Source organism: Mycteria americana, chromosome 6 (assembly GCF_035582795.1).
Source record: "Mycteria americana isolate JAX WOST 10 ecotype Jacksonville Zoo and Gardens chromosome 6, USCA_MyAme_1.0, whole genome shotgun sequence".
NCBI classification, from domain to species: domain Eukaryota; kingdom Metazoa; phylum Chordata; class Aves; order Ciconiiformes; family Ciconiidae; genus Mycteria; species Mycteria americana.
This window is the reverse complement of record NC_134370.1, coordinates 531,365-547,330: the sequence shown is the minus strand read 5'-3', so window position 1 is coordinate 547,330 and position 15,966 is coordinate 531,365. Positions and strand designations below refer to the sequence as shown.

The following is a 15,966-nucleotide window of genomic DNA, read 5'->3' as shown; positions in this document are numbered from 1 at the left end:
CTGCCACAGCCCTCGGCACCTCTAGCGCGCCGGAGGAACAGTTGTTTCTGTTCGCGGGCGTAGACCAGGAGGCGAGGGAGAACCTCAGGGCACGGACGGGCGAAGTGTTAGTGCTTGGCGGCCGCTGCTGCTCCGGCTCCCTTAGAGCTTCTGTAAACATGCCTGCGGAGCAGCAGCTTTTTAAAACACGGACCAGAAACCGAATCGCCGCATTTCGGGCCCTGGCTCAACCGCACGCCGTTCCCGAGGCGGCAGGGCCGGGGCGTCCGTCCGCAGGGACGGAGCGGCCCGTTGACCCGGGCAGCGGGAGCGGCTCTCGGCCCGCCCCGCGGTGCCCGGCGAGGCGCGGCTCCGGCCGGCGCGACGCGCCCTGGCCCCGGGCACGCGTGAGCCCAGCAAGCGGCGGCTGCCGGCGGGGGGCGGGGCCGCCCCGCCCCGCCCCCGGAGCGCCCCGCCCCGCCCCGCGGCGGTCCGGCAGCGCCCTCTGCTGGCGGCGGGGGGCGCGGTGCCTGCCGGCGCCGGTGAGTGCGGGCCGGGGGCGCGGGCTGCGCAGCGCCGCCCCGCCCCGCCCCGCCCCTCCGGGCGCCCGGCTCGGGTCCGGCACAGCCGAGGACGCGCTCTGCAGCGAGCGGCTTCCCGGGAGCGGCGAGCGCTGGCATGGGCGTCGTTGCGCGGGTCGGGTGCTCCGGGCCCGCCCTGCCTTGTGCGGCGGGGTCGCCTGTCGCCCTGCCCGGTCCCCGCCAGCGTGCGGGAAGGTGGAGCTCGGTCGCAGCGTGAGGCACGGCGGCCAGCGCGGAGCGGGTGGCCCGCTGGGTCACGGGGCACGGCGGAAGCGTGTCTGGCTCTCGGAAGACAGCCGTGCCGGGGCTCGTTGTGCTGCACCAGGATTGATCCCGCACCGAAGGACCGTGACCTTCGTCCTCCCTTAGCCCTTCGGACGCGCCCCGTTCCTTAAGAGCCCCCTGCGCGAGCACCGCGAGCAGCACCGTGTACAGCTCTGGCGTGACGGGCTGCTCAGGCCGCTGCTTTTAGAGACCCCGGCCTCCATAGGGGCAAAAAGCTGTTTTCACCCTGCGATGAACTGACCCCGCCTGCCAGTAGACTAACGGGGTTCAGGGAAGGGAAGTTCTAAAGTTGAGACCACAGGGTCGTTAGTGTGAATCGCCCAGTTCTATGGAATTGTGTGGTCTTCAGAGTCCTGAGTCCTTCACAGCTGTGTCTAAATGGCATTTAGGAATTTCACAACTTGTGTTGAAAGCGTAGCTGATGTGGTCAACTCCAAAGCTTGCAGGCAGGTGCGATTCCACAGGAAACTTTCATCCCTGAAATTCACGCCAGAATGAGATGAAGGCCTGTAGCTTGGCTGATGTTGGGGGCATTACTGTATAGAGAACGATGCTAAAGCAATATAGCATCTTTGCATTTCCCTTTATATTTTCAATCTCTTCTTTCTCTTTTAGAGAATTGTTATCAAGTGATGCGATGAAAGACTACAACAGAGCTCGAGTTTACCTGGATGAGAACTATAAATCACAGGAACATTTTACGGTAAATTTCATTTCCACAAGTTTAGCTCAACAGATGGTGAATTTCTTCTGTTAAACTGTTTGGGGTTTTCTGGTTGGTGTGGGGCGTGAGCCGTTTCCGTCATGATAAGGATTACATATTTATGAAGAGCATTTACTTTGTAGGACATGTAAAAGCTGATTTCACAGAAGGACATCCATTTAAAAATGGGTAGAATGTCAAGATGCACAGAAACTCTTTTCTTTTGTTTAAAATGATTGTGTAAAGTTTTTTTCCTCTAATAATTAACCTTCCTGGTGGATCAGAATTACCTTCCATTCAAGAAAAGGTGTTGCTGTCTGACAGTGTGAGGTGGTGCCAGCTCTGCAGCGTGATTAGCTGGCGACAGGGCTTGGCAAGCGTCAAGACTTGCGTTACGAACCTCTAGGGCTGATTCACAGGCTCGCTTGCCTGTGGGATCGTGAGAAGAGCCACAGCACAAGTTCCCACTAGTACGCAAGCGATGTTTAGGCAAACGTAAAAGCATGTGCGCGGAGTCGCCTTTTAGGCGGAGCAGAAGTGACTGTGTAGTCACTGCCGTGGCCGTACAACGTGCAAACAGGTCTGCTGTTTGTCTGGGTGATTACTGCTAGATTGTACAAGAAAGTACAGACCTTTAGAGGTGAATCAGTGACATTTCCCTTCTCTCCAGGACAGGAGCTTCCTTCTCCCCGCAGGTACTGCTCGGTGGCAGTCGGCGGCTCCGAGGAGCCCTTTTGCCAGGCTCCCTGGTGCTTCCTGGGGCTCTGCTCCGGGTGCGTGAGCTGGTGCTGCCCGGCAGCCGAAGGCAGCAACTGGGACACGCAGTACAAACAAGGGAAAACCAACCCGCCCAGCACGCACACAAATCCCAGCTTGGTAGCATGTAACCTAGGGTATTAAGAACCTGGAAAGGTTTTTATTTATTCATTTTTTAATGACTCTGGCTAGGAGCCCAGGTAACGTGGAACTGGAGGAGAGATGTCAGGATTTTTTTCTCTTTGTCATCAAAGAGGAGAAAAACAAGATTATCAGCTTTACTGAGCCTTAGTGGGACAAACGTTACATCAGGAGTGTTAAAACTGTATGCTGAAGACGTTCGGGAAGCCCCGGTAGACGAAGCGCAGCAGGACAGAACTGTGTGTTTGAGAGTCTCTTATAGCTCAGAACTGCCCCTGGATAAACCTGCTCACTAACGAAGACCCCGCAAGGGTCCCGTCACAGGGCTGTAGTGGACCTGCAGCAAGCACCTCCTGATAGGGTGAGAAGAGCTATCGGGGGCTCTGCATAACCTGATCTGCTTTCAGCAGGGCATTGGACTAGATAATCTCCAGAGGTCCCTTCCAACCGAGACTTTCCTGATTATGGGAAAAGGGGATAATCATCTGTGATGGTAACTTAGGAAACACAGTATAGAAGACTAATGCAACCTATAACAAAATATCTGTAACTTTTTTTTAAAGATGGTCACAATACTTTATAATATTGAAGTTATTTTATTTAACGTGAGATATGTTTATTTTTGATGTCACTGCAGTGGATAAAAAGGCTCTTAAAGAGGTTGACAGAAATCCTAGACGTAGAGCATGTACTGTTTGTGTCTCTGAAGAACTCTGTATTTTGCAAAGTTCCTAGTTCACGAAGTAGTGTGATTTCTTGTTTCACATACTAGCAATATTTTCTAGTCACTATGTTTTCTTGCAGTATTCCCCAACTACTTCTGTAGTCCTCCCTTTCCTGTCATAAATATTACTTTGCATATCTCTTTCTTCTCATCTGGTATTTACTAAAGCTAGGTCTTCCTGGAAAAAGAAATTCTGTCAACACGTTCAGTCAATAAAGGGGGAAAAAAAAGACTGCTTGTACGAATGTTATTTTCCATGGAAAATAGTCTAACCAAACATGTGTTTTTATTATTTGATTAAATTACTCTCTGTTGACCTAGTAACTGTAAAGATATCAAACAGGTTTGTAAAGGTGTAAAGGGACGTAGTCCCGCATGACGGGCTGTTTGTAAATAAGGCTGCGCGTACCAGTGGAGCGGTGTTGAGTGGCTAGGCTCCATCAGTCTCAAAGGGAGAGGCTCGCAGGAGGGAGGGCGTTTTCCATGGGAGCCCTCAGATCTTTTCAGATGTAGGCTCATCTGTATTAGTAACCCAGCAGTGAGTGTAAAAGCACTGCTGGTAGAATCAACAAATAACAGAGTCGTCGGGAAATGACGATGAGCGTGGTACCGGTGTGTGTTGGTAAGGTGTCTCCAGCAGAGAGGGGACTCCCTGTCTGGGAAGGAGCAGTTCTGGAAAGGATTTAGAGGTTTTGTTGGCCAACTAGAAATGAGCACCGTTGCAGTGCTGTAGCTCAAGAAGGAAAGCGATCCTTGAAACTGTAGCTAGTGGAGAAGGAGTGTAAGAAAGGTGGTGATTTTGTCTCTGCGTACAGACATAGCAAAGGCAGCACAGGTGTTCTGGCACCCAGTTCTTGTATCAGAATTTTTAAAAGCATAATGAAAAGATGGAGGTGACTCATAGAATGATGTTTCTGGCTTTTTTCTGTCTGTCATTCTTTCCAACCCATAAGAACCTTTTAGAGCTGAATCAGTTCAGTGTGGAAAAGGGAAAAAAACCCAAAAGATGAGCGATGATTTAATTACGTTTTGTATTACTATCATCGGGAGAAAATGCTATGTGCTAGAGGAATATTTTATACCTTCCTTGTTAGAGTTTTGGTAGTAGTGGCTTGGAACCAAAGCCAGAAAACCTAGAAAGGAGAGAGGATGCTCCTTCATATTGAGCTTCTTGAACTTTTGACTTCTTATAGTCTACTTTTTGAGGACTGTCAGCATTAAGTGCCATATGTAGTTCCTGAGACTACTGTCGTGAATCAAAGATTCATATAAATGATTTTTTACACGTATGATTTGAACCGGCAGTTCTTCAGCTCCTCTGTTCAGTCTTTGTGTGCATGTAACTCATGCATTGGATGGCTGTCTGAACAGGGGTTTCACCACTGTGGTGTGTCCATTTAGGGTAAAGTTTTAGTCTTATCTCCAGTGTGGTTTGGCTCGCACGATGTTATGCATCTCCCTGTTTCCTCATTAGTTCTGTTTGATTGCAAAGTTCTTTAACTTCTGTGGACTTTTTTCCATCCCTTCTAAGGCACGGAATTGGCAGCAGCTGGTAGCCTTGTAATTATTATATTATTACCTCTCCGTCTTTGAAATATAAACATTTATCATATATATTGTTGTGTAATGCTATTTTCTTTAGGAGTGGAGAAGCCCAAGTACTTGCAGTTTGGCTAACCTTTACCCCTGCTGCTTTCATATCCCCTTTTCTAGCAGTTTTGGCATCAATTCTTCTGTAAGGCTCTCCTTGGCTTGGCTCCTGCAAAGCTAAATCAGATTTTGCTGGCCATAGTTACTCAGCTTGGCTGCGTTAGGACTGACAGTGAGATCTGAGAAAAGTGTTTTCAGTAGCCTGTCCCTTCAGCACGCAGCCTCTCTCTTCCAGTTCAAGGCAACCTAGGGCGCGTGTTTTACGTGAGTGTTGTGAAATAAAAGAACAATGTGATAAGGAGGTGTCTCTCATGGAGTGGTTTGGTTTTAAAACTCTAATAACTTGCTATGTGTTAAGGGTCAAAATGGTTCATTTCGCATCATCCTGGACACAAATAAAGTTTAATACCAGGCATTTGTCATTTACGGTCATGTATACGAAATCTGGTATAAACCAGACTGGTTTTAGGTTTGGGATTTGTGGGGAGAGAAGGGGAGGTGTCATGACTAGGGAGAAAACTGTGATTTGGTTGGTTGCTTTTGTTTTGCCGTCGGTGACAGGATGGAGCTGTGGGAATTTGTTCCACTCAAAACTTACTAAACACCACACGCAATACAAACCCAGCCCACAGGATGAGCAGCGAGGGGACGGCCTGGGGGAATGCGTTAGATGCCGCTGGCCCTCTGACAGCTCACCGCAGGTCTCTGGTCCCGGTGGGGTGGTCACCTCGCAGTCTCTAAGGGAAGGGTTGAGTGGGAGAGTCAGATTTTGGCAGCAACTCTTGATGTAAGGCTTTAATTAAGGCAAGCATCATGAGTCTTTGCAGCAGAGGTTTCATGGGGAGTGTGGGGCAGCGCGCGCATGCACGTGGATGAAGCAATTCATACCACAAGTCAGAGAGGCAGTTTTATAAAATTTAAAAATGATCTGAAGATTAATCTCTTGGCAGAAGGCTGCTACATTAGAGCTAATGCTTATCAGCTCTGGGAAGGTGACAGCGTCGGAGTTAAGAGCTCCCAACAGTTATGAATGAGGCTTGTGGGTGACAACCTTTTGCAAGCGTAACGATGGCTTCCCAGAAGTTTCAGATTAACTAAACAGGCAGCTCTGATGCTGTTCCAGTTATGACTGGAAATACTGGTAGCAAACTAGTGTGGACAAACTGACTCGTGTGCTAGCCAGAAATTTTCAGATACTTAAATAGCTTGACAATGCTTTTTAAAATTCAGCCTCCTGTAAATCTCTGCTTAAAACCATGATACTTTTTTTTGTCATATAAAATATAATCTAGAAGGTAGATCTTAGTTTCTGTTAGAGAATGTATAATTAGTGAAGAGAGAAGACAGGTACAGGAAGACTGAAATAGGTAAACGTCTAAAAAAGACTGGAATAGGATAAAGCAGGTCTTTGTGGCTGTATTGGTTTTTCCCAAGGTCCTAGCATTTACATTCACTGTTAATTTTACTGTACTTGGTATATTTCATGTAAGGGGTAAATTATAAATCTTGATGCTTTTCTATGTGAAGAGTTACTCAAAAATAGTTGGGTTTGATGAGCTTTTACCTGTCGATACTTCTCAAATAGCCAAAGTTAATTGTGAATAAGGTGCTTTTATTCTGGAATAAGAACTTTCATACTGAAGCTGAATAGCAGCCAGAAATAAGTTGATGTTTTCATCAAATCCATAATTATTTTTATATGAAAACATGTCAGTATAATCAGTGACATTTTTTATTGTAATTAGATCAAAGCTAGTTTTGTTTGGTGCCCCGTATTTATTGATTTCTGGAATATTCAATTAAGGTTTTATATTGCTTAGCAAATGCTTTTTTCTCCCCCCTCCCCCTTGTTAAAAGAAGGCAGACGAAACCTCTGCACGGCTTAAAACATACTTGCTGTGTTGAATGCGTGGTTTCAGTAGGTTGAGAGAGAATCTTCGTTGCAGCAAGTCAAATCCTGAGGACTCCTGGCAAACCAGACCTCTGAAAGCAAGCTTGTCACCAGCTCATGCCTCGAGTTTTTGGGGAGTAGGTTAGGAGTTGTGTGGCCGTTCCAGCTCTTAGCTGATCTGCGGAAGCATCTGCACAGTAGGGTAGATGCTTTACTTCTCAGTATAGATTTATTTTTTAAAAATAAACAGAATCCTCAATTGCCTGTCTTATTGCTCAGCCTGACAGATAACCTTGCAATGAAAAAAAATGCTGTTGGGCTATACATTTGATATGCTGAAGTTTCAGCTTGCTCCTCCTAGTAAGGACGTATTGCATTGTCATCAGTTCATTACGTAGCAGATTTTTTTTCAAATTAAAAAAAAACCCAAAAAGATACTTTTTGAAACTAGTGTTTCTGACATTGGGAAGATGTGTTTAAACAACACCGACGCCATAAACCGCAAAGATTATTCTGCACTGCTAATACAAATAAATTGAAAGGAGAGAGGATGCTGCGCTCACATGGCTGCCTTCTTCCAAAGTTCAAGTATTGTGAGAGAATTGCTGAAATGAAACTTCCCTTAAATAACCACCCAGGAAATGGACACAGATAGATGATTAATGGAGAATACAGCAGACAATAGTCCATTTTTCTGACAGGCTTTATTCCCCCACCCCTTGGCAAATCTGTGGTTGGGTTACAGAGGCTGAGATGCTTGCCTTGCTGAAGGTAGCAAAGGCATGGCTCCATGGGGAGCACGCGTGGGTCTCCTGATGCGCAGGTCTCTAGAACACCCTCGGGGGCTGCCATTGCGCCGCCTCTTTAATGGGGCACAAATCCTTGGTGTTGTGTAGGGGAGCTGCACGTTCCTCAGGCTGCCTGTCTGCGTCCCCCCCCGTGCACTCGCATTGGGGGGTATCCCTGGCCAACCCAGCTCCTGTCTCCCCGCACCGGCGCGGTGCATCGCTGTCCCAGGAGCGGGGCAGGGACAGGCGGCCGCAGAGGTGCGATGGTGGTCTTGGGCTGCACAGGGCCCAGTGCTGGCTTGATGGGGGGTGGGAACAACACTGGCCAGGTGGGAACAATAACGATAAAGTGAGGATAAGCACTATGAAAAAAGGCAAAATGCTCAAATTCTGCAGTAACACAGACATTTTCTCTTGGACTAGGTAAATGAGTACATGCATTGCCATAATGTGTAGAAAACGGTTATGCTTCTCCCCCCCCACCCCCCGCATTGTTTTTACTTGACTCCATGCACTCTGTACCAGTAGTTTTTTAGATGTAAAATGGCTCTTAAACTAAGCTAGATAAAGCATTGGGTGGCCTACAGTAGGATCTAGGAGAGACCTTTGCTCAAGTCATTATCCTTAATAATAATGACCTGAGCTAGTGTGACTGGGAGGGCTCCAGTGGTGAGCAGTGGTCCTAAAAATACAGACGGACAACATTTTATTCAAGTGTGTTATTTTACCTTAAAATTATATCTGCTCATTACTGAGGGAATAGTAAAGTTAATTTTTGTTAGATTAATGATATTTGAGTAATATTTTTGGTTGAGCTGAGTTCGAATAATTGGCCATTAATTGAAAAAGGAAATTGAATTGAATTTATCTTGTACATAAATCCTGTCATAGTTATTAATGGGTCTTAGAAAATATCGGCCTGTTCCCAGAAATGAATGGTGTACACTGATTCTTCTGAGCTTATTAGCTGTGGCAGTTTAGAGTTTTGTTAAATAAAAAAGATGATTTAGGAAGAGAGACATAATTGAATTGAATATTGGGGGAATTCACATGCCTGATTAGTTCTCAGCCCATTTCTCCATTAACAATTTTAAGGAATTTTCAGTCTTTGCAGAAAGGCAGGTTTTCCCCAGGAGGTGGAGCTGAAGCTCCAGTCTGCAGTGCTGGGGCTGCCGGCCCGCAGCCCCTGGGCCCACTGGCCCCTTTTTGGAGGGGGCTGCGGTGCCACGCGCTGCGGCTGTGAACGCACGCGGAACACGCGCGGCCGGGCGGGTTGTGAACACGCGGAAACAGACAGCAAGTATGTCCTTCTCCACGGCCCCGGCTGAGACAAGTGCAGCTTTTAGGGTTCTGGGAAGGTAAGAGAAGGAGTTGTGGTGCAGCTGGGATGTTGATAACAGTCTTAAATTTGTAGCTATATATCAATGTGGCCCTCTGCCAAGTGGGAGATTTTGGAGTATGTTTTCTAGCTAGGCTTACCCTTTACTGTATTCTTGGTTTGAATTTTTTTCTGCTAATAAACATGAGCCTGTTTCCATCTTCTCCTTTTTTCCCCTCCTTTCCTTTCCATGGAATTTTATTTTGTATTTGAGTTTGTTTTTATAATGGTATTTTTGAAAAATATGCCAAGCGAGAGAAGTAGGACTTCATTTCTGGTCTTAAGCCATAGCATCATAATGAAATGACATCTCCCCGGTACTGAACGCACATCTTTGTGTTGGTATGATTACAGCCTCGCAGCGCTGAATTTCCCTGTGTTGTGTCGGCACCGCTGTGGTAGGGGTGGTCTGTGGGGCTCGGCAGCCCTCCTGACTAACGGTGGTGGTGTAAGAGGTGCCAGGAGCAGGACGCTCCTTCGTTTGTTCAGCTCCAGAGGTCTCATCCTGTTGAGGCCTCCCAGGGTCTTCTGCCCCGGTCCTTCAGAAGGTCTGGGCTTATTTCAAACTTCCTAAAAGCAATGCTTACACAAAGTACTGTTATTATACGGCACCGGGTTGCCGCAGCACGTGGCGAGGCAAGAAGGTGGCAGGAGCAGTGTTTGGCAGAGATGCTGTACGTGGAGGGATGTATGGGGACGGGGCTGTTCTGCAAGGGAAGGTCGCGCCACAGGCGGAGCCAAGGGAGTGTTGCTTGGCTGTGTGGGCTCTCTCCTGAAATTAACTCCTACGAGTTTCATCCAGGGAACGATCTTCTGGAAAGAAGAAAGGTCCACAGACTCCTTTCTAAGAAGCACATGCGAAAAACCCACAGGTATTTTGTCATCAGCAGCCTCCACACATAATTTCTAATCAAATTTCTAATCGAATGTTTCCCTCTGCCTTTTTTTTTTTTTTTTTGAAATGAGTTAGTATGAACATTTTTAAGTAACAACTTTTTAAACAGATCCTATTATGCAAGTTCTTTGGGTTTTTTTTCTCGGTGCTCAAGTGCATAGGAACCTGCGTAACGCTGGTGGGCTGCGAGAGGATGCCCGGGAAGGCCCTCCGTGAGGTGCGAGGCGAGGTGCCAGGCACGGCGAGCCTCTGGGAGACGCCCTGGGGTGCAGCACTCGATTTGTGTCGGTGCTGGCTACTCGGGTACGTCCTTAATTCGTACTTTCTGCTAAGTCCACTTCCTAGGTGAGGATAAAAGGAATAAAGCCATTTGAACAATACGTTAGTCTTCCACAGAAGTCTAACGTAGGCCAGTCTTCATGTCAGCCATGCGCAGAAGTGCCTTCGGGCGAGCCGTGCGCGGCAGGAAAAGCGGGCCGCAACGGGAGCCGGCGGGGGCTCGGCGCGGGCGGGAGGCCGAGCGCGGCGAGGCCGGGCGCGGCGAGGCCGGGCGCAGCCTCGCGGTGGCGGTGTCCTGCAGCCGCCCGCCGCCTCAGCGCGCTGGGCCGCAGCCGCCGGCCCGGCCCCTCGGCCCCGGCCCTCTCCGGCAGCCGCCGCCTCCTCGCCTTCCTGGCCATGCAGAATCTCCCTCCGTTGCAGCCGCCTGGTTTTTGAGGGTTCTGGATGAAACGCACGGTTGGGAGCTTTTTGAAACCCGCATGGCAAAGTTTGACCTTCTTCATTAGCTTTTATCTATTTTTAATTGAAAAAAATGAGTTCTTGAAGCAAGGCGGTGAACATGGAAGTTAATCCTACTGCTTCTGACAAAATCATGAAAAAATGGTTGTATAAGTATTGTCACTCTGCGGCATGGCCAGATATTTACAACCACCCGAAAAGAAATCTCCCGCTTAATTTCTCAGGGAACGAAGTCGGCTGTCGGGTATTCCCCAGCCTCTTCTGGGCGGGAATGGGATCTGAAAGGTGTTGCCACAGCGGTACCTTCCTCCGCTTTTGACTTGTCTTTTTTTTTCTATGCATTTTTGAAACAAATCTATAAGATGTCTGTAGAGTTGTTCTTGCTGTGAGGAATTTCATGGCTTATCTTCCACCTGTTTTCTGACACGTCTGTATAATTGGAAGAGGAGGAGGAATAATTACAAAACAGTGAGAAATTTCACAGATCAGTAGCCCAATAATGCAGTCTTGGGTCAACTGCTGTTGTTTGCAAATGTGCTAGTGCTGAGGAAATTGGTGATATAGCAGCTTCTTCATATGTAGAATCATTATACTGTTTGTATTAGCTATGGATTTACAATTTATATGGAATTGCATTTTCTGTGGGCTGTGGATTTCGTATTCAGAATTTCGTACTGCAGTCGTGCAGCAGACTACACGTTTAGAAAAAATGTACTATTATTTGTAAAGAATAATTATAACCTGTTTTTGTAGAAACCCATACATCTAAAAATCAGCTGAAATATTTGAAATTAAATTACAGACTATAGTATCTGAACACAAGGCAAAATCAACTTTCTAAGCTTTTAAAAATTAAAAAAGACTTTTCTAATTGGTGTTGGAAAAGTGAGGCTAAAACAAACCTCTTTTTTTTAAATTAAACTAGAGCTATCATATAAGGTAAGATATGCTGTGGTTGTTGGTTACTTGGGCAGGTATCTTCGAGGCGCGTGACGCGCCCACACTTGTGTGGCACCGAGCCTTGCATTTGCCGGTCTCGGTGTTTCAGCTCAGGATTTCCTGAGAGTTGAGGTCGTTTAAAATTCACCATGCCGGGCGTGGGACGCCGCTCCCCGGCTGCCTGGCCTCAGCTCTGTGGAAGCGCGGACGCATGAGGAGAGCCTGGCTGAGGAAGGACAGCTATGGACGCCTCGTGGAGAGGCCTGGGCCCTGCGCCGGGGAGGCTGGGGTGAGGCGACGGAGGAGGCCTGCGGCCCCCGCTGCTGCTGCCCCCGCTCTGCAGCCAGGCAGGCCCTTCTCCCGGAGAAGCCCCGTCTGAGCGGGCACCTGCCCTGCCCCGTCCCAAACCCTCCCTGCCACCCGCTCCTGCCCTCAGCCCGGCATGCGTGGGCAGACCGGACCGCAGCGAGTGGGAGGCGTGGGAACGCGGCACCGCTGTCCGGTGTGGAGGCACGGTCCTGCTGAGCAGTACTTCCCTGCTTGTGCTAGAGGAAGCCAGCAGGTTTTGAGGACAGTGAAGGAGAGAATAGCACAGGTGACGTTAAACCTAAAACGCCTCGATCGGACCTTTCCACTTGGGCCCCCTGTGCCCTCCCTTGCTTTTCAGGAGTTTTCGCAGTTGACGGTGGTTAGGGTTCCGCTTCCCTTTCTGTGGTGTGGGGGATCACCAGGGGCTCTTGCGGGAGCCCAGGGTCGAGCTGTGAGCTGGAAGGCGCTCGGCTGCATGGGCAGCTCTCGGCTTTGCCTCAGCACCAGCTGAGGCAAAGTGTTTGCAGCTTAGTGTTTGCTGCCTGCTTTTTGCATGACAGTTCTCAAGTTTTATTTAGCTTTTTTCCTTTTTTTATGGTACATAATACTTAGAATTTTTTACTCTTAATCCTGTCTTGAAGAGTGAATATAATACAGTTTGATACATAAATGTGTTGCATGCAAATAGTAAAGAATTTTGAGGGAAAACATGGCTAATAGAGATTTTCACTTATTGTGAATAGAATAAAAGTCCAATTTTCAGGCCTTTCTTTTTATTTTATTTTAGTAAAGTTACTTTGAAGTCCGAGAGCGCAGCAAATATTCTTGGGGTGAAAGGAAGAAAACCTTCTTGGCAGAGGAGCTGAGAATAGGCTCCGCAGAGTAAAGGCTGTCCTAGCACAAGGCACAAGGCTTGCAGCTTCAGTCGTGGCATCCACCCCCCCGAGCACACGAGGAGTAGATTCACATCGCTGCACCCAGTCTGCAGTCTGTCTGTCCCCGAGACCCCCACGCCGCGTGCTGGGTAGCGCTGGGTGCAGCAGAGCTGCGCCAGACCAGAGACGCAAAGGTTGCCGCGTTGCGTGCGGTTGCTGCCGCGATCCTGGTGCTGTGGGGCTCGGCCGCTCTGGCTCCCTGATTGGCGCTGGGGAAGCAGATGCCGTGTCTCCCTACCCGTGTTTACTTGTAAGCGCTCTCCTGGCCAGGCTGGGGTGGGGGTGAGGGACCTTTCCAAAAAGCAGAAGGGAGAGCAGAGTCCCGCTTCGTATCCATCGTTAGCAGCTCATCCGCAAGCGATCTGTGGCCAAAGATTAATAACTTTTCACAGTAGTGATTTGTAGGCAGCTGCTCGCTGTTTCAGTACATGACTGCGTTCTGCACATCTGGTGAACATATGTTGGTAAACGTTTACATGCTATAAAGTGTATTTACTCAGACGTAACCCTTCGTAAAACACAGGAATCCTTCCAGCCTTCTCTTAGGACTGTGGAGGCATTGCTCAGCAGTGCTGCTGTTGTTGCCGACGTCTGAATGCTGCCCAGCTGCTGGCAGGGGGCTGGTCCCCGGCCCCTCGCCAGCCGGGGAGCTGGGCTGCCCGCTGACAGCCCTCGCGCTTCCGCCATGGCGAGGACGAAAGCATGCTCCTCTTAGGGGCTGAGGGTTTGAGGATGTTTTGCGTAAAGGTTCGCTGAGTGCTCAGGAAGGTATTGAATATTTAATGGAACAGGAAGAGCAGTAATGAAAAACAGTATTATCCACTGAAATAATTGAAGATCTGGCTAAATAGTATAGTAAACGCTTTAATTTGAAGTTTGCAAAGCCCCACATGGGTCCCCTTTAGAAATTTGGGGGCATAGTTGCCAGGTTTTGTCTCTCTATGGAAAAAAAATTAAATTATTAAAGTACTGGGCAATCAGGTATCTTGTTTGCATTTATATGCGGTAGGGCTAAGGGCAGGACCATTTATACATTGCTCTAGCATAGCCACGGTTTTATTAACAGCTCTTTTCAAGTAATGCGTGTGAGGAATTTTGTTTGTGCGAACAAAATGTTTGATTTGGAACAGCTCTGGCTTTCAAGAAAAGATGTGAGATTGGAAAATGTGAAAATAATTGCTTAAGAAATTATGAAATGCTGTTTAAGGAGCTTGCTAATGTGTTTGTCCGAGGCATTGAATTAATTCTTAAATAAGAGCAGCGTGACTCTAGAAAAATAATACGTGTGCTATTTACTGATATAAACTAATGGGTTTATTAGCATTTGAAATAATGTTATAATGCAGTATTCATAGCTGAAAAGAAAGCAATACATGAGTCTGCTCACTCCCTTTCTATGAATAGCCTGTGGCAGTCAGGTTTCACTGCACAGCTTACCATCTGTACATTCCGAAAAGGCTTGGAAATGCATCTAATTTTTCACAATTAAAAACAAATGGATAGGAGAAAACTATTTTGTTGTACTACACTACCTAATCATAATCTCAAGATACTACTATTGAAGAGAAAGGGCAGTAAGCAGCCCAATTTCTAAGGGAAAAAAGATGAATAAAAAACTGCACAGTTCTCGGTGAAGTTGAGCTGGGCTGAAACCTGCAGGCTCCGTGAGAGGGGGTCTGAGGGATTTAGGCAGTGGAGTAATTCCCAGTGAGAAAAGGCAGTTAAAAAAGGCCTAGCGCTGACGGAGAGGTGGTAGTGTCTCCTTCCATGGAACCCACCGTGGTGATGGTCAGGGCATGCCAAATGTCATACGGTGCTTCTAAAGAGAAGTTAACGTCCAGAGATTTTGATGCTGGTATTAAAATGCCACCGACACACACTTACTACTCTGTTAAATTTAACAATGTTTGCAATGTACAAACCCAAGCTAGAACCCTTTGACACTGAGGAAGTGTTTCCACTTAGTTTTAGAGGGCTTTCCAAGTGTCTATTGATCAGTGTTCTCTAACAGCACAGAAATAATGTGTCTAATTTAACTGGCCACATGGAGGAGTATAGAAAAAACATTAGTTATCCCTTGAAAGGCTTGGAACATCGATAGGAGGACATAACATTAATGACTTTCCTATACACGAGCTTCAAAAATGGCTAAATGAGGAAGAAATTACAAATTTATTTTCCTATAATTTCAGCAGTTGTCTTGTTTTACTGCACCAGTAAAGCATTAAGCAATGAAATGTCACACAAGGAGTATTTTCCTGATAATTTGTCTGACATGCAAAGCATATAAAACAAAAGAGAAAAAGATGGAAATGTGGGGTTTAGTCATTTTGACAAATTTAGTGATTTTTGCTCATGAAGTCTGGCTAAGAGTCTGCTGCTTCCGTCCAAACTACTTCAAATATTGCTGTTTTCTAAGTGGCTCACTGTATCAGGAACATCTCTGTTGTCTCAATTCTGTCCTTTACCCTGAACACAGATTGCTAATTTTATGGTAATTTATTAACATAAATAAATGTATAGCAAAAACTATTTAGATGTCCAGCTTTTGTTTTTTGAATAAATAGGATAGATACCAGGTCTCCAGAGGTGGGTAGCAGAAGTCCAGGCTGGGAAGGGATATTGGTTCCCTTCCTATGGTTGTGCAGTATTGAAGTGTAAAGGAGTTTTGGGTTGGTTTCATTTTATTCCACCTTTTCCAGATAAACAGAAGATTTTGTTGTGAAAAAAAAATATAAAATCTGACTTCTGAAGGAACTAAAATAGCCCTGAACATTTGTTCTAGAACTGACTGGCATTACTCCCAGATTTACCCGCAAATCCTTCACAGACCAAAGTTTCCTATAGTCCTATACAGGATTCCCTTCCCGTCAGGTGGGAGTTGAAGCTGGGGGCTAAATGCTCTTGGTAAGAGTTGGTTTGCACGCGGTATTTAGAAGTGCACATGCAACAGATAGTCTTTTGTGTTCTTCCAGTTTGACTCTTCAGGTTGTGGATTTTCCATCTTTTAGGATTAGTGGAGAAGTGTTTTATCCTAACATTTTTAAAAGGGCTCCTCATCTGCTCATGAGGATGCTTGGGTTTTTTTTTTTCTTTCCTAGAAGTCATTGCTGTACAAGGGTCATGACACATCCATCGTTTCTCTTTCCTTAAACTAGAAGGTATCTCTTTTATACCTGCTTCATAATAAGCATAGAAAAAATCGTGCTAAAAATAGTAATCGGCATCCTGTGAAGTGCTTCGTCAGTCGACGACAGTTGTGCACAAGGAGGTG

General features: G+C 46.9%; 1 protein-coding gene across 4 annotated transcripts in view; it reads left to right on the top strand.

Moving 5' to 3' along the window:
* Positions 1 to 15,966, top strand: part of INPP5A (inositol polyphosphate-5-phosphatase A) — a 262,040-nt gene that overhangs the window by 82,213 nt on the left and 163,861 nt on the right. For all 4 annotated transcript variants that reach the window (XM_075504269.1, XM_075504266.1, XM_075504267.1 and 1 more), the window contains exon 4: positions 1,461 to 1,548. In XM_075504269.1, coding sequence (XP_075360384.1) covers positions 1,461 to 1,548 — 88 coding nt within the window. The remainder of the gene's footprint in view (positions 1 to 1,460; positions 1,549 to 15,966) is intronic.